The sequence below is a fragment of the Notamacropus eugenii genome, chromosome 1, assembly GCF_028372415.1.
Source record: "Notamacropus eugenii isolate mMacEug1 chromosome 1, mMacEug1.pri_v2, whole genome shotgun sequence".
Lineage (NCBI taxonomy): Eukaryota > Metazoa > Chordata > Mammalia > Diprotodontia > Macropodidae > Notamacropus > Notamacropus eugenii.
Window position 1 is genome coordinate 483,351,459 of NC_092872.1, and position 24,621 is coordinate 483,376,079.

Consider the following 24,621-nt stretch of genomic DNA (forward strand, 5'->3'; position numbering starts at 1 on the left):
AATATAATTTATATTAGTGATATAATTTAGCTACATTTTAACAAAGCATTTGGCAGTCTTTTGTTGTATTCTTTCTAAAAGCTTTATTAAAGCCTTTTGATTTTATATCATTAGCTCCCAACCTTATATCATGGGGAAAAACATCCCATGTTTCTCTTCTGATATTCCATTATCTGACCATAGCTTCCTATCATTCCAACTCTTGCTATGTCTCACTCTTTATAAATCTCTTCTTTATGCTTACCATGACATCTAGTCCCTTTATCTTTTAGAACTTGGCCAGGCCATCAGCCTTGCTCTGGCTTCACTTTCTTCCCTTCCTAATTTCAATCTTGTAATCATCCCCTTTGTCTTACTGCACTTATACCTTATCAAACACCACCCCTGGATTACTTTCACCATATATTTGTACTCTTACTTAAGTGCTATTAAATGGAGATAGAGGAAGTCATGTGATTGTGCTGGCTGGAACCAGTACACATTTATTAACTAACTTCAGTTGGGCTCTCACTGCAGCGAGTTCTTTTAGCCCCTCTCTAATTGATTCTCCATCCCACTCGCCAAAGTAGCTATTCCATATCTCTTCGCTCCTCCTACCCCTCCCACGCTACCTTCTCTATCAGCCCTCACAACAAAGTGGAGGCAAGGAGGGAAAGTGTAGGGGCCAGCTTGTGTAACGTGTGGAGAAAGATGACAGTGTTGTGGGTGACAAATAGTGAAAAGGACATTTTGGCTAAACAAGTGTATGAAGGGGAGTAATGTGTGACAAGACTTGAAAGAGGAATTTGAGCCAGGTTACATAGGGCTTTAAATACTAAATAAAGTAGTGTGTATTTGACCCTAGAGGCAATAAAGAGCCACTAGAGTTTGTTATGTGGGGGAGTGAGATGGTGAGACTCATGCTTTAGGAAAATTACTTTGGTCATTATATGGAGGATGGATTAGAGAAGGGAACGAGTGGAGGCAGGGAGGTCAGTTAGGATGCTTCTGCTCTGATCTAAATGAGAAATGATGATGGTCTGAACTAGGATGGTGGTCTTGTGAGTAGAGATAAGAACAAGGAAGCAAGAAATGTTGAGAAGTAGAAATGACAAGGCTTGGAAACTGATTGGATATATGGGGTGAAGAGGGGAAACAGGAAGGGGAGAAGCATTTATGCAGTACCAAATGTTATCTCATTTGATCCTCAAAATAACACTGGGAGGTAGGTGCTATTATTACACTCCTTTTACAATTGAGGAAACTGAAGTAATCAGAGGTTAAGTAATTTGTTCAGTCACACAGCTAGTAAATGTCTGAGGCCAAATTTGAACTCAGGACTTACTGACTCTGGGCCATCCTTGTATCCACTGCACCATCAACTGCCTTTAGGAAGTATAAGAAGTTGAGGATGACTGTGGGATTGAGAACCTGGGTGACTAGAAGGAAAGTAATCCCCTCAGCAGAAATAAGAAAGTTCAAAATGGTGTAGGTTTGAGGGGAAAAATATGATGAATTCTGTTTTGGACATGTTGATTTTGAGATGCCAATAGGATTTCTAGTTTAAAATGCTTAATAGGCTCCAACTTCTCTTTCTGAACTGATCCAGAGAGTCGGTAATGGTGGCAGGACAGGAGTGCCAGTGTTGGATAAGCACCCGTGGGGCATGCTGTCCAGGAGATCTGTTTAGGGGTGGGTTGGAATAGAGGGACTCTGAGGTCCGTTCTAAACACCGTCTGAGTCTTTGAGCTGAGCTTAGACTTGACTAAGCAGAGGAGGGTGGATTAGATTGCCTTTGGGAAATTGCACAACAGTTTTCAGTGATCCTAACCTGCCCCCAGATACCAAAGCTTTTCTTATTCTTCTGGTGCTATGTGAGACACAGCAATCTTGGAAGATTCAAAAGTGCAGTTGGCCCAGAGGGCAGTGGGATTACTCATAACAAGGGTAAGTAACACAGCATTGTGGCAACAATGATTGCATACAAAAATGGAATAAAAGACCTTACTGAAGATATTTATGTCTGAAATAGGAGTTTGGCCAGCCATATAGTGAAAGGTGGACAACCTACATGTTGTAGTGGTACCAATACAATGCTTTAAGACTCCAATGAGTAGGGAAAGCTTTTAAGTAGCTCCCCCAGAGCAGCATTGTACAACAAAATGAATAAGAATCATAGGGAGAAAATAGAAGTGTATTATAGTCTATGCCAGTGCGAAAGGTGCCCATATTGAGTGTCATGGCTCAGTGATAGCACTGATTCCTCATCAGCCAGCAAACCAAGTGACTTGTATTTAGCTTAGTCTAATACTATTTCATAGTGAGATTGAGGTGGTTTTGGTTTTGTCCTTGCTTTTAAAAGTATCATCAATAGGAGTAATTCTTCAGGTAATGAAGTTTGTCACCCATTTGTCCCTGCCCATCCTGTGGGCTCTTACTCATCTCCTTCCATAAATTCACAACATGGGATCGCTCAAGGCACATGGAGTCCTCCTCAAGTTTTCTTGGCATCCCAAAACAGGTGTCCATCAGTTACCCTTCATTCTTGTCACATGACTGATCCATCTTATCCACATCTTTTCCTAAAGTGTGATTGCTAGAGACCTAAACATGTTCTGACACAGGATGGACACCATTGGTACTGTCACCTCCCTGTTCCTGGACTCTGTCCTTCTGTCAATGCAGACTAAGATTGCATTTGCTTTTTCAGCTGTCATGTCATATTGGAGACTCAAGTGCGATTAACTTGTAGTTCATAAAACTCCCAGATAATTTTTAATGAACTCTTCTCTACCCATGTCTCCCCTTCCATGAAGCTAATTTTTTGAATTCATATTTAAGACTTTACATTCATGACTATTAATTTTCATTTTGAACCAGTATTCTAACCTGTTGCTGTCATTTTGGGGATCCTTACTTTGTCATGTAGCATATTAACTATCCCTTTATGTCACTGAAAATTAGATAAGCATGCCATCTATGGGTATCTGAAGTCATCGATAAAACTTTTGAACAGCTTATGCAGCTTTTCCTTAGGCTAATTCTTTGTTGTTGAAAATCAGACTTTTTTTTTACCTCTCAAATGTTCCCCAGAGTTACCTTAAAAGGGACAAAAAACCATCTAAAGCAATACCCAGGAATTTCTCCATAAGGTATTTTCTTCATTGATTCAGGCACGATGTTGCTGCACCTCTGAGTCCACACTCTCAAGAAATTTCCTGTTATATCGACTATAATATTTCCATGCCAGCACAGAACCTATGGAGAGTGGTGAGTTGAGTAGAGTACCTAATCCAACCTTCTAATTTTGCAAATGAAGAACCTCGAACCCAGAGAGGTCAAATGGCTTGCCCCACATCACTGTGCGAGTCAGGGGCACCACCTGGTTTTGAATTGCACTAGTGAGAGTACTCTGATTCTCAGCCCGGAGCTCTTTTTACTGCATCAGATATTGAGTGACATTCTGTTGAATAAGAGTTTTTTGTTGATAAGTTAATGAGATTGTTATTAAAGGTAATAGTACCTCCAAAAACCAGTGCTTCCGTATTCTAGGATAAAATACACTGTCATGTTTGGCCCTTCACAGTCTGGCTGCACTCTATATTCCAGACGGATTCCCCATTACTCCCTCTCATGCACTATATTGTGTCACCAAATTAGCCTTTTACATCCTTGGGAAACAACATTCCTGTGTCTGGGCCTTTGACCAAGCTGTCCCTGGAATGCTCTTCCTTCCTTCTTTCGTCTTCTAGAACTCCTAGCTTCCTTCAGAGCTCCCCTCGTGCCACTTTCTGCAGGCAGCCTTCCCAGAACTTCCCTGCCCCTCCACATTACAAATTGTGTTTGTTTTGTGTATATTTATCTGTGTACACTTTGTCCCCACCACAGTACTCCCCCTAGTTCCTCACCCCATCCCCACCCCTAGTAAATAGTAAGTTTTTCAGGGGAAGGGACCTAACCCAGTGCCTGGCAGACGTGAACTCTCAGTAAATGCTTTTTGAATTAAGTTGAATAGTATACTTGAACCCCCAGCGGAGAGACGGCTTGGTATCGTAGAAAGTGCACTGGATATAGAACTGGAAGGCTTGGTCTCCAATCCTGCCTGAGTGTTATGAGCCTTGGGCAGTCACTGGACTTCTTAGAGCCTCAGTTTCTTTCTCTGTAAAATGGGGATAATAATACTTGCTTTAACTACATCATTGGATTGTTCTGAGGAAACCGTTTTATCAACCTTAAGATGTTATACCAAAATATGAGTTATTATGAAGAATGTTGATTTCTGATTCTAATTAGAAGTTGTATTCATTTACCTAAAAACTCTTATGTCCATTTGTGAAGTATGTTTATTTTGTTTTTTCTTTGGAGGCATTTGGAGAAAAGAGATAAAAGAGGTTACTAAAAGATAAAGGGATGGAATATTTTCTCTCTTGCCAGCTGCTCCTCTTAAGTAACTGATGTCAAATGCCACTTTAGGAAGCTTTGTGCCAGGCAGGTGCTACTGTTAGTTTTGGCACTGACAGCAGCTGACCTGGATTTTTGCCACTCCCTCTTCTGCACTTAAATATGTTTAAGAAATGAGTCTTAAAATGACTCAGCACCTTGAGCTTCCTTTGTGAAAAGATGCTACAGAAATGTAAAATAGGAAAAACCCTTTAAAATGGACCTCTCCTGTGCTTGTCTGTATTTGTAAAGTGGGTCACAGGCCTCTGTGTACAGCTGTGGAGAATCACCATTTCTAAGTGATTTGCATCGTCATTTGTGTTAGGAGAGATGCTAGTGGTAGCAAAAGGAACTGCCTGTTGTCTTTCATCGGGTTGGTTGTAGGGTCTGATGATTATTGGTCTCCAGCCTTTTTTTTTCCCACTGAACCTATGATTTAGTTGATACATGAAACTCCTGATGAGGAAACTTCCTCTAATCATGCAGAACAGTGCCTACTTTGAAACTTAGAGTCTGAGAGAGTTGTCAGGGACACTGAGGGTCAGGGATTTGATCAGTCACACAGCCAGCACAGGGCAGAAGGCCCTGACTTTGAAGTCAGCTGTCTCTGCCATGTCACCTCTCTCATACAGGCTTGGAGAGACAAAAGTCATGCAGCAAGATGTGATTTTTTTCTAGGATATTGTAAACCGTGAGTCAGATTCAGATATATGGAAGACCATATTGTCAGAGGTTCGGTTTGTACACGTGAATACTTCAGCAGTCCTGAAGGTAAGGGTTCCTAAGCTGTAGCTACTCAGTTTCTTCTTGCTTTACTTTCCAGTCTGAACAGGCTTTAAAAAGGCCAAAAAAAAAAAAGCAGAAGGTAGATACAAGGAAGGGAAGACTTTGCCAAGATTTCTTTTTTACTCCTGTGATATTGAAGATGGCTCTGTTTCTTTTTAAAAATTTTTTTCTACCCATCTGTTTTGGTTTTGTATTGCCCTTTATTTCTGAATATATCCCTTCCCCTTCCCTATACAGCCATCCTATGTAACAGAGATTTTAAAAGAAGGAAAAAAGCATTTCATAATATCTAATCAGCACATCAGCTAAGTTTAGCATTATGCATCCATAGTCCTCAGTATCTCTGTAATGAAAGGAAAAAGTACATTTTCTCATTTCTTCTTCAGAGTTAAGCATGGTCATATTTACACAGAGTTCAGTTTCTGTTTTTTTCTCTATTATGTTGTGTATATACTTTCCTGGTTCTGCCTCTTTGACTCTGTATCAGTTCATTTAAGTCTTTCTGTGCTTCTCTGAATTCTTCACATGCATCATTTCTTACAGTTTGATAATATTCCATGGCATTCAAAAAACAATTTGTTTAGGCATTTCCCTATCATACTGTGTTTTCAGTTCTTTGCTACCATAAAAAAGAAGGTGAATCTTCTATGAATAGTTTGTTATACATGGGACCTTTCTTTCTAGCTTTGATCTCCTTAGAATATATGCTTAGTATGGGGTTGAGTCAAAAGATGTTGACATTTTAGTTAACTTTTTAGCATAATTCCATATTATTTTCCAGAATGTCAGGACCATTTCAGTTTCATCAACAGTGTATCGAGGTGTCTGTTTTTCCACAGCTCCTCCATCATCTACTATTTCCATTTTGTCCTCTGCCAATTTACTGGCAGACTAAACATTTTCAATGCTACGGTTTATCTGAAGTATTGGCATTAGTCCAAATAATTCTAAAATGAGGACATCATAGCAAAAAAATAAGATTTACTCTTTTGGGAGGGAATGAATCATTGGTAACCCTAATGCTTTAAGCCCAATTGTGGCAGATTTGAGAAACTTTTCTTTTCCAGTGCCTTTTATTTTGATTTCCCTCCCCTCTTCCATCTCTCCCCACTTCCTGCCCCAGCTGAGTGGAGCATCACTACCTGACTGGGGTTATCGGCAGCTGGAGATCATTGGTGAAAAACTTTCCAAGGGCTATCACCTGAGCATGGTATGGAATGTGGAGGAACACCGATATGGAAAAAGTAAGTCCTGAATGAGTTAGGAATTCTGTATTGTCTGGCTGATATATCTTTGTAAGGAAAACCTTAGTCTAGTTAATTTGATTTGGGAATACTCTATATTTTCATCTTTGGACTTTGTCAAAAAAAAATTGAAAGCAGAATTCTTACATTCTGTTGAGAGTTCTGCTTCCTTTTCTTTGCTCTCACCATGTAAATCTTTTCCCCATTATCTCTACTTAAATTTCAGGATATTTGTGTCCAGCAAAAGATAACCAAAGCTATACATAACACAAGGTCTTTTTAATTATCATTGGGAAGGCAACTGATTTTTTTCAGTGCCACATGAGTTTTAAGCATGAGGAACTATAAATTCATGGTTCTCCCAGCTGCTAATTTGCTGAAGAGAAGTTTACCTTGAATGATATAGCTTTGGCCAAGGCTGGCTCACTAGTCATTTGGAAGTCAAGGGAGGTAGGACTTTTTTTTTTTTCTGAGGGAGTTCAATAGCTGCTTTTCATGGATAACTGACCTTAGCCTGTTTTGTTCCTCTTTAGGCCAGGAGCAAAAGGAGAGAGAGCTGGAGTTACATTCCCCTACTCATTTTGACATCAGCAAAAACCTCAGTTTTATGGCCAGATTCACAGAATTGCAGGTGAGTGGGCTAGGGTATGCTTGGAAAACAGTCTGCATGCTAATTCCAGCACTTTTTTCTAACTAAACCTTGCTGCCTTCTGTGCTTTATTTAAATAATTTGCTGTCTTGTGAGCTCTGAACCGAAGACCCAGAAGTTCCATGTGTTCCCTCTTTACTTTTAATTATAAGTAGAAAGCAGAACCTTTGTTGATCCATCAGCTTAATTCTGCTACATACGTGGTTTGAGTTTCCGCAGGTAGGATTTGTGATATATTTAATGAGAGACTTAATATAACTGTGCCATAATTAGTTTTCTTTGCCAAAGGATAAATTTGAGCTCCTTCCTTAGCTGATGAAATGGAAACTTTTAGTTAGTTAAAATTCCAAATTTATAGACTGTTAAAGGTAAAAAAGATGTCTTAGACATCATTAATCTAACCAGTCTCCTCATTTTATAGGTCAGGGCTTCTTTAACTTTTTCCACTCCTGACCCATCAGTGATTCTTCAACTGTGGATCACAACCCCATATGGGGTCATGACGCACAGTTTAAGAAGTGCTGTTTACAGATGAGGAGAAGAAACTCAGGTTCACAGATGATAAGTGACTTACTCAGTTACAGAGCTTGTTCATGACATAACTATAACTGTTGATGCTCCTAATATTGCCTGTTACTATTGTATAATCTAGAAATGGATCCTGGCTGGCAAATATTGACTTAGAAAAGTGTATATTGACATCAGCTCTGTTGTATTTTTATTTATTTTGTTAAACATTTCTAATTTACATTTTAATTTGTTTCTGGCCCCACTTGGAAGTTTTGAGGGCCACAAGTTTGAATATCTCTGATCTAGAATGAACTTCAAGCTCATGTGAAGAGCAAAAATGTATCCAGTACACCTTTGAAAGATCTGATCAGTGTAAAATGATCCAGGAAATCCTTGAACAATTTCTTGATCATTATGGTATTAATTACATTATAATTTTGAATCAAGGAACTACTAGCAAACATACTTTATTTTAGTGGAAGATGCTGACATTGAAGAGTGAAGAAACTGAACACAAGTACAGCTCCTCGCCTCTGGAATGGCTGTCACTGGAGACAAATATCGCCTATTGGCTACATCCCAGGACCAGCGTGAGTGGGACAGTGGAAGGGACGTCGGGTGCAGAGAGCTGGCAAACCACGTGGAATAATGATGTGGTTTATACTTTCTTTAAGAACTCCGTGGTGACTGAGTATTATGTTCAGGCCTTCTATTTCTTTAAAGCAGAAGTCTATGGTTCTTTTCAATGTACACATTTGGGTGTCTCTGAATGAGCACTTCCACCAGATATTAAGGAGCGAGGCTTTTTTCCCATTTAAATATTTGTATTGATACCTTTTATTCTTATGCCACATTTTATTTCTTTTTTTCTCTTTTTAAAAAAATCTGTCCCTCCTGCTACCTCTGAGGGGAGCTTCTTACTTCCTCCATTACCACTGAGTACATTTCTGAAAAAAACAGCCCACAAACTCCCCTAATATAAAGCTCTCAGTACATGGCTGTGTGGTCTGATAAAACAGAGTCCCACATGTCTGAAAATGTCTGTGTCTTTCTGCATTTCTTGTGGAAGGTGAACGGTTGTGCGCCATCCCCATTCTTTGGGATTCTTCATTCTTTATCATTGCGTTGCTTAGAACACCAGAATTTTTCAAGGTTGCTTTTCTCTGTAGTGTTATCATTGTATAAACTGTTCTCCCAGTTCTTAATTCACCGCATCATGACATAGAGAGCTTCCCAGATTCCTCTGACATTGTCCATTTTCATTATTTCTTATGATATGATAATATTCCTTTACATTTGTAGACCACTGTTTGTTTATCTACTCCCTTAGTTTCTATTTTTTTGGGCTACCACAAAAAGAGCTGAATATAGAAATAAGTATTTTTATAAATATTGGTCCTTCTCCTCTTTGATTTCTTCTGGGCATAGGCCTTCATCATGGTACACCTGGGTCAGATGGTGCAGCAAAGTTCTAGATTGTTTTCCAGGATGCCTGCATCAGGTCAGGGCATAAATGGGTCTGTTTTCCCAGAACCCTTCCCAGCCTTTGTCATTTTCCATTTTTGCTACCATTGCCAGTTAAGAGTGGGAAGTGGAGCCTCAAAGTTACTTTAATTTTCATTTCTATAATTACTAGTGATTCAGAGTATTTTTTCAGGTGGTTGTTGATAGCTTGGGTTTTCTGCCTTTGAAAATTTCTTGTTCATATCTTTTGGTCATTTATCATTTGAAGAAGGATTCTCAGTCATAAAATTTGAATCCATTCTTTCTGTAGCTTGGATGTGGGATCTCAGACAAACTTGCTGCTAAGATTTTTCCCAGTTACCTGTTTCCCTTCTAATTTTTACGAATTAAATCTGTTTATACACAACCTTTTAAATTTAATGTAATCAAGATGGTCCATTTTATCATGTAGATTCCTCTTTATCACTTGTTTAATCATTAACTCTTCCCCTATCCATAGATTCTAAAGATAATTTCTTCCTTGCTTCTCTGACTTATTTATGAAGTGACCTTTTAAATCTAGGAAAGGTAACCATTTAGAGCTTATGTTGGTGTATGGTGTGAGGTGTTGGTCTAAATCTAATTTCTGCCAGACTGCTGTCCTGATTTTGCAGCAGTTTTTGTCAAATAGTGAGCCCTTCCCCAAGTGACTGGAGTTTTGGGGGTTCTCAAACACTGCTCTTAGGTCTCTTTTCTTTTGTGTGTCATGTACCTAATTAGTTCCTCTGATTGCTCTCTCTTTTTTTTTTTTAAAACCATTATCAAACCATTTTAATGAATACTGCTTTGGGAGGAGTTCCTTCAAGCTTTTGCATTGCAGGTCAGTGAGGCTCTGTGGCCGTCATAGTGGCATAGTTTTCTCCTTACCCAGCAATTATTTTTCAGTCAGTAAAGTCAGTTAACAGTCAAACTTAATGTGGATGAGGCACTGTGATAAGCAGTGGGAGTACAAAGAAAGGTAAGAACAAAAACCAGTTTCTTCCCTGGGGGAGCTCTCAGTCTGATGAGGGAGACAACATACAGACAACTGTGTACAAACAGGATAGGTACAAGATAAACTGGAGATCATCCCTGAAGGAGGGCACCAGGATTAAGGAGGATTGGGAAAGACTTCTGGTACAAGTTGGGACTTTAGCTGAGACCTGAGGGAAGCCAGGGAAGTCAGAAGACAGTGGTGAGGAAGAAAAGCATTTGAGCCATGGGGGTATGGCAGAGAAAATGGCTGGAGTCAGGAGATGGAGTGTGTTGTTTGAGGAACAGCTAGGAGGCCAGTGCCTGGATTGCAGAGTATGCCTGGGGAGAAAACTGGAAAGGTAGGAGGGAGCTAGGTTATGAAGGGCTTAAAAGGAAGAGGATAGTTAATATTAATATTGAATTCTGGAGGCTGTGGGGTCTGAAATTGACCAATCTGCAAGAAAAGCCACTGAGCAGAGCTCCAAGCTCCATGGCTCCCTCTGACAAAGTGGACCTTAGATTTTCCCCATGATCTGAGATGCCCCTAGTCCCAAGGGTTTTGTTTTTATAGGGTTTGATGCTGGGTTTGGTACCAGAACATTCTGGAGGAACTACATAAAATATAAAATCCCATCGATTGGTAGACCTTATTTTGAGGGCCAAAACTAATGCATCAACTAAAAAATGGTATAGTGGCAAGGGGGTCCTGGGTTGGATGAAGGTATCTCCACTGAGTAATGGGTCATAAGATGCTTGGGTCCCTCCTTATGCTGAGCAAGAGGAGATAGTACAAGTAGTACAGATACCAAAAACAAATTGGGAGACTTTCCAAAGAGTAAAACATTTTGTCAGCATTCTTGTGGCTGTGTAAGTAAGCTTCAAAACTGGTAAATAAGTGGTGAATGTTGGATTAAAATTTGAGGCCTTCAACAAGGACCTGTCTTCTAATTATCCCTGTATGATTTATACAAAATATCAAACTGATTAATACTGATTAGAATAGAGAAGGGGTCCAGATGAATTATTTCTCACAAGGCAATAGGGAGCCATCAGAGTTTATTGAAGAAGAGAGTGAAATAGTGATAATAGCTAGCATTCATATAGTGCCTAAAGGTTTGCAGAAAGCCTTATAAATAATTATCTTATTTAATCCTCACACTCTCAGAGGCAAGTGCTATTACTATCCCCATTTTATAGTTGAGAGAACAGAAATTTGGAAAGGTTACATGGCTTGGAAGGAAACAAGTATTTATTAAGTGCCTACTATGTGCTAGGCACTGTGCTCACAATTATTATCTCACTTGATCCTCATAACAAGCCTGGAAGATAGGTGATATCATTATCCCCATTTTACAGTTGAAGAAACTGAGGTATACAGGGTAAGTGACTTGCCCAGTGTCACACAGCCAGTAAGAGACTGAGGTAGTAAAACTGAGGTCTTCCTAACTTCAGGCCCAGCACTCTATCCACTGTGCCACTTAAATTTGCCCAAGAACTCATGTCTTCCTGATTCCAGCTCCAGTGTTCTAACCACTGTTTCCCAGATTCCTCTATAATACAGCCATGATATGGTCAGACTCTTGTTAAAGGAAGATCAGTTTGAAAGCTGAACGTAGGATGGACTGGTGTGGAGAGAGTTGTGAGGCAGGAAGAGCAGCCTGCTGCTGCTTTTCTCTTTCTAACTCATAGAAGTTAGGCAGAGATTTACTTACGGCAGAGTTGGACCTGAAATAAAGAGTGACATACACAGTGCTTACAATAAAGACCTAAAGTTTGTAAGTGCACTTTCACCAAGCTTCACTCAAATTGTCCTGTGAAAAAGTTTGTCAGAAAACTTTGTCTCTACTTTGTGTTCTTATTTAGAAGTTCCCCAAGGAACAGGGGCTGGTTTTGGTTTCATTGTTTTTTTCTTTTTGTCTCTGTTCTCAGCACCTGACCAGTGCATTGCACATAGAAATTATTTAATGAATACTTATGTTGGGAAAAGAGAAAACATCATTTAATATACAGCTTACTACTCAGTTTATCATTCTGCAAAGCAAAACATTTGAGTACCTTTATAAGCCTAACAAGGAACTGTCTGCAGACTGCTAAAAAAAATAAGTGGGTTTTTAAATCATTTTTCCACCTTTCGTGTATAAGACCAAATGGCCACAGTAATGCCACATATGTTTATAGGCCCAGATCCACCTTCTTGGAAATGCTTTGACTTGGTCTTCAGCCAACATCGCCACTTTGGCCTACGTGCTTCTGTTTTTCTGGTATCTGCTCAGACGGAGGAGAAATGTCTGTGACATCCCTGAGGGTAGGTACAGGTATTTTTTTTTTCTCATTTATAAGTTCCTTCTTTTTCATTCTAGTGAGCGTTCAGGATACCTCAAGGTGACAGCTGGACAGACAACTTTGGTACAATGAGGCCTAAGTTGGGGAATGGTGAAAATTAAGTCAGCAGGAACCTCCTCCTCCTGGTGGATTTTTTCTATTTTTGTTTTCCAGGGTGGGCAGCAGAAATTATTTTCCCACTCTGTTACAGGCATCGCTGTTTCAGTGTAGGGTAATGGGCAGGAAGAGTTTTCTAAATAGAGGCCTTCAGTGGCATTCAGCCTGAGGATCTCACTTCCTTGAAATTTTGCTTTTATATCAGTTCAAGGTGGGAAAAACATCCTACTCCTTCTCTATGGAGAATGTGGGAAGGAAAATGAAATAAATTAAGAAATTACTTTGTAATGTTTTATATTTAAGTCTAAAAAGAGTTAAACAATTCAGGTAGGCAAGACTAAATTTTTAAAATACTCACCAGAAGCCACATTTTCTTGTTGGTGACACAAGTTTTTATTTTTTTCACCCTAATTCTCTCCCTCAGATTCTTGGTCGCTGTGGGTATTGGCTGGGACTGTGTGTTGTGGGGGCTGGGCCGTGAACTATCTCCCCTTCTTCATGATGGAGAAGACACTATTTCTTTACCACTACCTGCCTGCTCTCACCTTCCAAATCATCCTGCTCCCCATTGTGCTGCAACATGTGAGCGAGCACCTCTGCAGGTACTTGCGGTCACTTGCAGTTTTAAATAACATTGTTTTGGGGGGACTGTAAGAATGAATGCGTTTGCCATTCATTCAACAAGCATTTTTGTTGAGCATTCTGTATACAAGGCACCATGGGGGTTACAGAGATAAATAAGATATAACTCCTGCAAAGAACTTTGTGTAGCAGAAGTATTCATGTACATGATACAGAGTAGAAAAATGTGAGACATGCAGAACAGAGCTATAAAGTCCATAAAGGTTCAGATAGGTTGAGAAGCAAGGAAAGAATAATTCCAGAGGGCATGAGCTAAGACATAGAAGCAGCAAAGCGAAAGGGAAGGTGTGTCTAGTAGTTCTTTAGACTTTCTTAGTTGGCAGTAAAAGAAATGATCAGAGCTGCTTTTCAAAAAAATGAATTTGGCATATTTTCAATATAAATTGGAGAAGAGGGAGACTGATAGGGGAGATAAGATTTAAGGAAGAGGCTAAACCCGTGCGGTGGCAGTGGGAGTACCGAGATACATACAGATGGCAGAAATGTTACAGAGTTAGAATTAACATTTTGAAGACAGTCGGTGTAGTGTGTGAAGAATAACAAAGAGTTGGAGAGGATTGCAGATTTGAGCCCAGGTGCCTGGGAAAACAGTAGTACTCAGTAACATAAGTAACTGTCAGGAGGAATGGGTTTCAGGTGCAATTAATCACTCCCAGCCAGGTGCAGCATCATACACTCATAATCCCTGCTACTGGGGAAACCAAGGCTGGTAGTTTGTTTGGGCTCAGAAGTTCTGAGCAGCAGTAGAGCTAAAAGGCTATTGGGAGTCCACACCAAGCCCACCACCAGGGGCAGCCAGCCCAAGTCAGAAACAACAGGCCAGTCTTCAGTGAGATCGACACTGAGGGACTGCTGCACTTCCAGCTGGGATGAAATAAGGAGACCCAGATTCAAATAACAAAAAGTAATAATTACTCTTGGGGTAGCATGATGGAAGAAGAAAACAATACTCCTTTTGGAGAGACCGCAAGAAGCAGTAGAAAGAATATTCATTACACTTGAGTTTGGGTTTGTGTCCTTTCCAGCCCAGCTCTGCCACTACTTGTGACGTCTTGGACAAGTTCCTTATTATCTCTGAACTTGTTTCCTCATCTGTCCTCATCTGCTTCTTAGAATTCTTGAGAACGTCCAGTAAGATCATATGCGTAGAAATGCTTTGGAAGCTGTAAGGTAGCTCTGTAAATGTTTATTGACTTTATATATGTATGTACATATATTCTTAATCTCTCATCTACATTTATCTTCTGATCCCACAGGTCCCAGCTCCAGAAGAACATATTCAACTCCTTAATTATAGTATGGTTTTCCTCTGTGTATCTGGTTTATCACACTTTCAGCCCAATAACCTATGGAGATCAATCTCTCTCAACAAATGAACTCAAGGCCCTTCGCTGGAAATCTAGCTGGGATATCCTGATGAGAAAACACTAATGAAAAAAGAATAAACTAGTGGAAATCCGAGCTAGGGGACTGGAGAAAGTAGAACAGACCTAGTTTGTTTCTTTCTTGCATCTGTTTATTTAACAAGCAAAGTTACTCTGGGATTGAAAGAATGACTTATATGGGAACTGTTGAGTTTCTGGCCTTTAACTACAGGAAGAGGTAACTGAAAACTTCACATCTTGTTTAACTGTTTCCATTTCACCATTGAGAAGGCCCTTTAAAAAAAACTACGTTTTGAGCAAGGACATGTCTTTTTCCTGGAAACTAGAGAACAAACTATTTCCACTGACTCATGTGGCCCTTGACTGAACAAAACTCCCTTTTATTTAACTGATTAAAGTAGTCACACCCTGCAGCCTGATGGAGATGAAATCATGTAGGCCAAAAGAATCTGAGAGTCCATGATGAAACTACAATTCAGCTTTTTAACTAGGAAGCTGCTGTTAGTGCTAATAAGCTGTTACCCTCAGTTTTTCCTTCGCTAGACTCGTGCTGCCGTGAATACTTCCTAAACCAGAGCAACAGCTGAGTATTCATCTTCGGTGGGACCTGACAGAAGCCACATTCTTGAATGATTCTGTTTTCCCAGTCTGTATGATTGGAAGGTAAGTTACTTTGATCATAAGCCTCTTCCAAGCCTTCATTTAAGTTTTCCGAATACAAGATGAAAAAGCCTACTGCATCCTAGTATCTTATTGCTGTGGTATTTTTTTTTTACATCTTCATTATGGGTACTACTGTGGGGTAGCTTTATGTTAATTGAACACAGTCCCTAACTCAAAGGTGTTAAGAGTCATCTCTGTAATTCCTCTTTCTGAAATTTGATCAATGTTAACATATCTAAAAATAATTTTTTGAATTTTCAAGAAATGAGGTTTTATTGAATAGGAAAAAAATGTCTAATGTTCTTAGTTGTTATTCAGATTTATTTCCCTACACATAAGGGAATCATCCCATTAGGATTAATCAAGCAAGTCTTCTGTCTTCATCCCAGTAACTCAGCATAGCTGAAACTATAAAAATAATTTTAAAGAGACAAAGGAACACTACTATTTGGTGTTTGTTTATTCGTCCCAAACAGTACATTAAGCATGACAAAGATTTTAGGTAATTACAGGTTAGAAAACCAAAGGACCTGAAACAAAGTTCCCTGTCTTATGTATCTCATAATAACTATAATGATTTATGCCTGGTAGAAGAAGACCATTAGTGGCTATACATGAGAAGATTGATTATAAAACAGCTTTTATATATGTATATATATGTATATATATATAATGTACATTTATTATATAGAGGGAATTGAACACTATTTAGGAGGAAAGATTAAATAGAACCATATAGACCAAAACATTCTCATATATGCAATTCAGTGCTAGGCCATATATGATAAGTAGTACAGCAGCTGGAGGGCTGATTTGTGCAACAACATTCATTTTGAATCCCTAGATTCCACTGTGTAACTTAGCTCTAAGGAAAGCATGCACCCAACATGGCAATGAGTAATAATGTGAATGATCTGGCGGTAGGCAGCATGTGTCCTAGATCCCAGAACAGGTAAGCCTTAACTTGGCAATGTCCAGGTATAGATGAACAAGGTCAGCAGACTCACAGAGCTGTTTGCTTGGGCATTGTATAGCTGTATTCAAATCAAAACCACACAAACACCAGAACTATGTGATTGACTTCTATAGTGGCAAATCTTGATTCTGTAGTGACCTGTCAAGTCTTTTTAGGTCCTCAGGTAAACACATTCAAAATAGGAGACACTCTCCTTCATAATGAGTAGTTTTTCTTTTTTAAAGTGCTTATCAGCATTCCCACCTCTGCTTATTTGCCCTATGTATAACAAGACATTTCTACATGGTTCATGTTAAGGTCATACCAGCGACAAAGCCAGGACCCAGACCCCCAATTTATTTTTAAAATGCGCTACTAGCATTACTTCTGGAGCAAACGTAGTAGGTTTACTCATGCAGGTGTTGGGCATTTTTCAGGTGGCCCAAAGAGATTTCAGAAGCCTTCTGAATACAAGGAAGATAAAAACATCAAGAAGGTCTTTTTAGTATTTCCCACTTTTAAAACTGAATAAAATTAACATTTTTCTATTCCTAAAGGGTTAAATAATTTCATCTTAGGATCATTTTGTAACAGGTGCTAAAAGAATATTTCTAAAGGGCTTAGGGTTTTTGTTTAAAAAAAAAAAATCACTCCAGACCCATTCATTATACAGATGTCATCAAGGAAGATGTGCCCTACGGGCTGATTAGCAGCCTCTGGCTCCTCAGTGGGGTCTACTGCTAGACTCTAGGTGGGACCGTTTACCAGAAGTTAGGACAACAGTTGGGTCTCCAGGCTCAGAAAATGTCCTCTTGTAGCTCCGCCCATTTGGAACTCCCCGCTGCCATTTGCAGATGTCACCATTCAAAATGTCCTGAATATGCTGAACAATCAGGTTGATGGCAACTGCAAAAGATGAGTACAGATGTGGCCCTCATTCTCCAGAGACAGCAGTCAATCAGTAACATTTCTTGAGCTGGTCTACTACATGCTAGGCACGGTACTGAATGCTAGGGGGACAAAAAGAGGCAAAAAAACAATCCTGCCCTCAAGGAACTTAAAGTTTGATGAGGGAGATGAGCAGATAGATGCAAACAAGCCTTATATAGGATAAATAGGAAAGGATTAACAGAGGGAAGGCACTAGAATTAAGAGAGGTTGGAAAAGGCTTCCTATAGAAGATGGGATTTTAGTTGGAACTTAAAGGAAGCCAGGGAGGTCAGTAAATAGAGATGAGGGGAGAAAACACTGCAGGCATGAGGCATAGCCAGTGGAAAATGTTCAGAGCTGAGAAATGGAGTGTCAGTCACTGAATCAAAGAGTATGTGGCCAAGACTGGAAGTGTAGGAGAAGGCTAGGTTAAGAAGGGCTTTGAATGACAAACAGCACTGGCATTTATGGAATGGGTTAGAGGGTAGTAGTGGTGACTTAATCAGACCTGCATTTTAGGAAAATAACTTTGGGGCTGAATGGACGATGGATTGGAGTAATGATTCAGGCAGACCCACCAGCAAGCTCTAGCCAGGTAAGGAGAAACAGGAGAGAGAGTGGTACCCTGAAAATTTAGAGACAATAGAGTATCAAGGAGGAGAGAGTGATTAGTGGGTGTCAGAGGCTACAAAGAGGGCAAGGAGAATGAGGACTGAGAAAAAGGCTGTTGGATTTCGCCAGTGAGGTCATTGGTAACTTTGGAGTTTCAGTGGAAAGCCAGATTGTAAGGGAGTTAAGAAGAGAGTGAGAAGAAAACAGAGATACCTATTTAGATGGCCTTCTGCTACAAAGGGCAGAAGAGATATAAGATGACAGCAGGGACAGAAGGATCAAATGAGGGTTTTTTCAGGATGGAGGCTATATGAGCATGTTTATAGGGAATAGGAAATGAGCCAACAGGGAGGGAGAGATGGAAAATAAGAGTGGGGGTGAAAGAGAGGAGGAGGAAAGGAGACAGAATGGAATGGGATCGCTTGAACAAGCAGAGTGGTTAGCCTTGATAAAGAGTAAGGCCACTTTATCATGTGAAACAGATGAAGGCTAATGAGTAATAGGAATGAGGGAAAGAGAAGAAGCAGCTCATAGTGCATGGCCTCATTTTTTCCTGTAAAATATGAGGCAGGATTTTCAGCTAAGATGTGGGGAACGGAGAGCCATGGGAAGTTTGAGAAGGGATGAATAGGTTTGGAAGAGCCACTGTGAACAATGGGATAATGAGTTGATCAGGCCAGTATAGAAGGACTGCTTAGCAGCAGTGAGGGCCCATTCGAGGTTGTATAACAAATGTTTATGTAGCAGACACAGAAGGGTTGCATGATTTTTTTCCGTTTTTGTTCAGCAGTGCCAGTATAGGAGAGAAGGCAACAAATCAACAAATGGTGGGAGGATGTAATCAAGTGAGATGAGAGGGCTGAGAATTCAACAGAGTAGGACGGTGTAGAACTGTATTGGCTCTGGGTGAAAAAGAGGAGAGACTGGCTAATGCATGGGTGCTGGCCTGGGAATCGAGGGGTCGAGGGACTGGAGATCATGATACAGACCAAAAGCAGAAGCTGTAAGGAAAGGCAGAGGTGAAAAGCCAAGAAATTATGTGCAGATAAAAGGATTTTGGAATTCTTGAACATGGAGGTGGTATATTTGTGGGTGACAGAAACATCGAAAGTCTGACCATCTCTGTGTGTGGCAAAGGTGGGGTGGGAGTAGCTTAAGGGAAGTGAGCAGTTAGGGTATATGAAGGAGAATCAGTATATATGCTGAGGGCAAGAGTTGGGGGCGGGAGAGAAAAATTGTGAGCCACACAGGGAACTCGTTAAGAAATGAAAAGGAGCAAGCTGTGGTCTGCAGACAACAGCTACCAGGATTTTGATTAGGTTACTGGTAGATAGGAATAGCATGAATCTCAGTATAAGAGAGGATGAGTCAGGGGGAGAACCGGAAAGTGGAAATGGGAAGCAAAAATCATTCTAATCAAGAGCCAAGGGGAATGAGTGGTCTTACTAGCTCATTGAACTTAATCCCAGCCCAGAGACTGTTTTAGGAAATTTTGTGCCTACTTCAATTTTATAACCAATAAAATTACTCATTGAAATGTAGCTTTTTGCACACAAAGGCAATGGATTGTTGTCAAACCCCAGCATGTAAAAACAATGGGAATCAATAAGTGAGCTCTTTAAAATCTACACACTTGGCACTTTATCATGGCTTTATATTAATATCTGTAAGGAAATCTAGTTAAAATACTCTGGTAGTAAGTAATAATTCCTTTCCAATTTTTTGAGTTTTGAAACGTAATTTTAAAGTAGATGTAAAACTGGCAAGAAAATACAACTGTGTTGCATGAGCCTTCAGGCTCTTAAATCTGGAGGTTTTACATCAAACTACTAAAAATTGTGGCCAGAATGCATCTTGGAGGATGGAAATTGCAGGCACTCAGAGGAATAAGTGAGGCCAGACATTTTTCTTACCCATGTTGTCAACCCCTCGAGGAATGATCACATCAGCATACTTCTTAGTCTGTAAGACAAAATAACAGTTCTCTTAAGCAGATTTTTCTAGAATGACTGCAATTTTCAGTGGAATTCACCCTACTTTGAACTTTCGATGCTGGGTCGGGGCACATAGTGGGAGGGATTGGAGATGTGGCTGTCAATGGCCTCAGGAATGGATAGGGTGTTTCAGGTGAGTTTTCCATCACTCTTCCAGACAAAATGAGTCAAGTTGAACAGGTATAGGAAGCCAAGAGAAACATCCAGTGACTTTCTATCATTTTCATTGCCCATGATGTTTCTTGTGAAAAATAACCTGTATGGCCCATCATTTGGTACTACAGACCCAACTTCCGGCAAAAGTGAACCAAGTAAGATAGAAAGACTCCAGATTCACCTCCTAGCAATCCATGACACTCTCTTTCACTCTGATTCAACCTCTAATAAATTCTCAAGTGTGGATGCAGAAAAGTGACCTTCACTACTGGACTAAGTCTTGTGGCATTTGTGAGCAACACATGGTATGACAGCTGCTTTTTGCTCATATAACCTGGCCATTCCTGGTCCATTGAATCTTTAATATGAATAGGCTGACTTATTAAATTTTTATGCATTTAGGAAAGTCTGGAACTGCCAGGTTATTGATGCTAAATAAGTTTCTGGAAACGGAGGATCTAAGCATAGGATTACATGGGACTATACATTTTTAAGGCTCTGCAACTGTGGGCAAGTCCACTTAACCTCTTAGTGCCTGCCCTTAAGAAATTCTTTTAACACTTATTTATAGAACTCGTGACCATATGCATTGGAGGGGGTGTTCCTTCACTGATGAAGTCAGACATCTGGAGAAAAAAACTTTTTCCAACATAAATCCATATTCTCAGTGTTTCTAAATTAGTGAGAAGTGCTAGCAGTCATGTTAATTTTGAAATTTAAAAGTTTACTAAGAAGCTAATCTCTTAAATATCCAAAGTAGTTGGGCATCTTGGAGGCTTGGCCACAATCAGTGGAGAAAGAGAGGAATTATTTAGGGGAATTGATATAAGGCCAACTAAACTCTTCTCTCCAAAAAAAATGCCTCCTTACATATAAAGAATATATAAATCCTTCCCTGCACACAAATTCCCCCATATGTAAATTATACATAAGTCCTTCCCTACATATAAATCCTTCCTTACATGTAAATTACATGTAAATCTTTGTTTACATATAAACTCGATTTCATCTAAGACTCAACATCCTACTGAATCTGGATAACATACTGGATAATCCCCTTTTGAAGGGGATTACTGAATCTACAATGTAAAAGTCATTTTAAAAAACTCTTAACAAATTCAAAGATGGTACCGGTAGGCAGAATTCCTCAAAAGCAGGTTTGACAAAGGTTGTGTACTGTGTTAGGATCTGCTCCAAGTCCCTCCCACGATTCATATCTCGGAGAACTGAAATAGTAACAATTCAGGCCTTAGACCAACATATGTGTAATTGTGTAAGGTTAGAGTTCAAGAACTCCTGCATCCCCCTTACCTCTACGAGAGAGCCTCACATCTGAGTCGGTGTCAACAAAGAGTCGAAGGTGAAACATGTCCCGGATCTCTTGACTATAGAATACCAAAATGCCCTCAAACAGAACCACATCCGCAGGGTAAACCACAGTTGTCTCCAGTAACCTGCGAGGCAGAGGCGAGGAAATGGGACACTGCAGGAGAGAGAGGGTCACCGAGGCAGTCTGTACAACCAGCTTCGGTCCTGGGGGCACTGAATCCTTGGAAGGGGCAGATCACGAAGAATCCACAGAAACCGACTGGGGGCAGGGCCTGCTGCAGGGAAGTCCTTGCTGTAAGCACCTGAGAGGAAGACCTAATGGGTTTGAAGTGCACAGCCCTTCCTCTGCCCTCCCAGAAACCATCTGCTTACCTTGAATGGGTCACAAAATCATAGGTCGGGACCTCAACGGTTTTGCCCTCCACAATGTGTTTCAGGGTCATGTGCATCAAATCATTATCAAAAGCATCTGCAGAGATGGAACAAAAGGCAAGACGATCCCAAGCTATTCTTTTATATGTGCTGTAAATACAGATTCTGTTGCCATGGGTATGGCCTATAGCTAGCTGGTGGCCATTAAAAAAATCCACAGTGGTACTTATTGAACATCAAACACTGTACAGGATGAAGGAAATATAATAACCTCTAGCAGGTATACAACCTTTTAAGATTCGGCAAATCACAAGATGAAAGTGTAAAGATCTGGCAATAACTGGTATTTACTATTATCTCCACCAGAAAGTTGGTTGTCACCAACAAAAAAAAAATACATATTAAGGGCCTACTAAGTGCAAGGCAGTGATTTGGCATTCTCAAAGTTCTTTGTAGGAGGCAAGCAAGGACCAGGCTCTGTGTTTCTAGGACAGTCACTTTAAGGATAAGTTTACTAGGGCAATATTTCTTTTTCTAGAGGAAGATAAGGCCACCATTGAAGTTAAGAGCAGACCAAGCATGACTGATCTAATGACTAGAACATTAGGCCTCTCTATTTACTGGCTCTAGGTTCCCCCTCAGGAGCTGGGATCTCGGGGGTCCTCGATGTACTGTTGACACATTAACTGCTGCTGCTGCCTTTAGATTGGCTACTAGAAGTCTCTGAGACCCCTACTGTTAGGGCTAATGAGGGAATGGGTAGTCACTGTCCTTCAGGGGAATGAAAGGGAAGTTGTAAAGAACCTATTTTTGTATAATGGGCTTTGGAAACATCCTGAGGGAGAAAAATCCACATGACAGAGGCAGTGCCGGGATCCTGCCCTTTGCTCTGCCGAAGGCCGAGAAGCTGGTGTCCTCAGGGAACAAGCCTTTCCGATTGGCTTCAGTTAAGAATCCACCCTCCGGCAGGGACGGCTCGGAGAAAGGCCTCAGCCTAACTCGGCACGGCCCACTTCGTCGAGGGAGGAGAGGGTTAGTTCCACCTCGGTCTCCCCGGGGCTGTCCCTGACCAAAGCAAAGACCGAAAGAAACGGGGGCTGGGGCGGAGGTGGGAGAGGGAGGGGAGGAAAAGGGGAAGGAGAGGTGGAGAGAGGGGGAGAGGGAGAAAGTGGAGCGGTGGAACGATCCCTGGGGTGGATTCAGAGACCCTGGTTCTGCCTCTTACTAGCCATATGAGGAGCAAGTCAAGCTCTGAGCCCCAGATTCCTCATCCGTGGCACAGGGGTGGTACTGGCAGCACCTACCTAACGGGCTGGTGGTAAGGAGGTGCTCCGTAAAGGAAAAACTATTTGTGTGCGCTTTCTCTGACACCCGCCCCTTCTCTCCCGTCCCGTTCCCGGATCTACCTGGGTGGTCAAAGTTGTACTGGCCCTTCAGTGCTTTGGCCTTCTGCTCGGCGGTCAGGACCTTGTAGAACCTGTCCTGGCTCAGGATGACCAGCTTGCGCTGCCGGTGGTCCACTTCGTGCTGGCCCAGCAGTTCCATGATCTTCTCACACACTGTGGACTGGGGGAAAGCCGGGAGGACCCCCGCCTCGAGCCCCTCAGAATGGGATGGCCGAGGCTCCTCCCGGCCCCCACGGAGCCCCAGCACCCGGAGCCCAAGTCTCGGCTGGCTACAGGTGGGGAGGAAGGGGGGCCCACAGAGCTCCGTCTTCCTGCGTGGGCCCTGGGGGAAGGGCTCGGGCAGCCCCCGCCGGGCCCAGTCGCTGCCCCCGCTGTCCGGCCCACTGACTCGCCCACCCCCGGGCCGGGCCCCAGGTCAGCCCGCGGGTCGTGCCCGCGGCCCCGCGGCCCCTGGACGGGCTCCGCTGCGGGCGCGGGACGGGCTCCTCGCCTCCCGAGGGAGGCTGCCTCCTCCCCGCTAAGGCGAGACCCCGCTCCTGGTTCTTACCTTCCCACTGGCCGTGCCGCCGCTGACCCCGATGAGGAAGGGCCGCTGGTGGGGGCGCTCGGGCTCCGCCGCGGCCACCCCACCGCCGCCGCTAGCCGAGGCCATGGCCAGTTCGGCTTCCCTGCATCGGCTTCCCCCGCTCTCGCTGGCCCGACCGCCCCCAGAACAGAGGTCAGAGGCAGCCCCGGAGACTACGACTCCCAGCGGACACCACGCGCAGGTTCTAGTTGCTAAGGGGTCCCCACGACGCCGCGGAGCGACACGGGAGTTGTAGTCAGGTCCGGCCAGAGGGGAGCGCGCATGCTCGCGATGATTAAATGTCCCTTCAGCTAGCTGTCAGCCCTTGGTGGGGGTGGGGGGCGGACGGGGCGATTTCGGAGTTACCGGCACTCCTTCGCTGACTGAAGGCGGCTCCAAGAAGAGAGTGACGCTATTTACCCCGCCACTCGCTCATCCTAGACCTTAGCGTTAAGGAAGCGCAGCCCTTCCCCCTCCCTCCCCCTCCTCGCTTCCCCCCAGGCCGCTCTACCCAGACGCCCGTTCTGCCCGCACGGTTGCTAAGAAACAGCGTCGGTGAGGTCACGGTACGGTGCGCTCCGGGGTTGCGGAGCCAGTGTGTGTCAACGTAACCGCTCCCGGTGCGCGCCCCCTGCGCAAGCCGAGACCAACCTCTCCCCGTCCAGCCCGGGCCCCGGCCCCGGCCCCGGCTGGCGCTCCGCCGGGGACAGCTGCCAGTGCCGGCCTTCAGCGAGCGGGAGCGCTGAACAGGAAAGAGCGCGGAGCCCGAGTGGGCGGGCCGCGTGCAGGGGCCTCCGTGCTGGCGCTGGCCCGCGCCCCTTAGCCCTCGGGCAGTGAACTCCCTGCGAGGCTCTGGTCCCTGGCAGGCCTCCACCGGATGTGCGACGTCGGTGATTCTGGAGGCCCCTGCTGAAGGCCTCCCCTCTGCCTGGCCTGGCGGCTGCCCCCGGGCCGTCACTGGGACCCAAGCCCCAGTGTGACCCCGGGCAAGTCATTTACTCCTCTCTGCCTCAGCTTCTGCATCTGTAAAGTGAGCTGGAGAAGGAAGTGGCAAACGCTCCAGCACCTTTGCAAGAAAACCCCCAGTGGGGTCACAAAAGTCAGATAC

At 42.5% G+C, this 24,621-nt stretch overlaps 2 protein-coding genes across 5 annotated transcripts in view; one reads left to right on the forward strand and one right to left on the reverse strand.

The window, feature by feature from the left end:
* POMT1 (protein O-mannosyltransferase 1) overlaps positions 1 to 15,271 on the forward strand; it is a 37,715-nt gene extending 22,444 nt beyond the window's left edge. For 3 of the 4 annotated variants that reach the window (XM_072632762.1, XM_072632766.1, XM_072632763.1), the window contains 8 exons: positions 3,153 to 3,249; positions 5,098 to 5,190; positions 6,329 to 6,449; positions 6,983 to 7,080; positions 8,085 to 8,198; positions 12,244 to 12,370; positions 12,929 to 13,106; positions 14,403 to 15,271. In XM_072632762.1, coding sequence (XP_072488863.1) covers positions 3,153 to 3,249; positions 5,098 to 5,190; positions 6,329 to 6,449; positions 6,983 to 7,080; positions 8,085 to 8,198; positions 12,244 to 12,370; positions 12,929 to 13,106; positions 14,403 to 14,577 — 1,003 coding nt within the window. In that variant the 3' untranslated portion in view covers positions 14,578 to 15,271. The remainder of the gene's footprint in view (positions 1 to 3,152; positions 3,250 to 5,097; positions 5,191 to 6,328; positions 6,450 to 6,982; positions 7,081 to 8,084; positions 8,199 to 12,243; positions 12,371 to 12,928; positions 13,107 to 14,402) is intronic. The other variant, XM_072632765.1, reaches the window with a different exon arrangement.
* A 365-nt stretch (positions 15,272 to 15,636) lies between these two features.
* Positions 15,637 to 24,005, reverse strand: UCK1 (uridine-cytidine kinase 1). Its single transcript, XM_072632769.1, has 7 exons — positions 23,496 to 24,005; positions 22,949 to 23,108; positions 21,543 to 21,639; positions 21,153 to 21,295; positions 20,973 to 21,067; positions 19,605 to 19,653; positions 15,637 to 17,055 (listed from the first exon to the last, which is right to left on the reverse strand). Exons 1-7 carry the CDS (start codon positions 23,598 to 23,600, stop codon positions 16,874 to 16,876), a joined length of 831 nt encoding a protein of 276 aa, XP_072488870.1. The 5' UTR covers positions 23,601 to 24,005; the 3' UTR covers positions 15,637 to 16,873.
* Between the last annotated feature and the right edge of the window lie 616 nt (positions 24,006 to 24,621).

Bases quoted from the DNA above. Each gene is read 5' to 3' on its own strand.
- UCK1 (XM_072632769.1), bottom strand. From the start codon at position 23,600: ATGGCCTCGGCTAGCGGCGGCGGTGGGGTGGCCGCGGCGGAGCCCGAG. The intron at 21,640-22,948 runs GTAGATCCGGGA...CCATCTCTGCAG, and splicing joins GTACAACTTTGACCACCCAG to ATGCTTTTGATAATGATTTG. The intron at 17,056-19,604 runs GTAAGAAAAATG...CATCTTTTGCAG, and splicing joins TCGAGGGGTTGACAACATGG to TTGCCATCAACCTGATTGTT.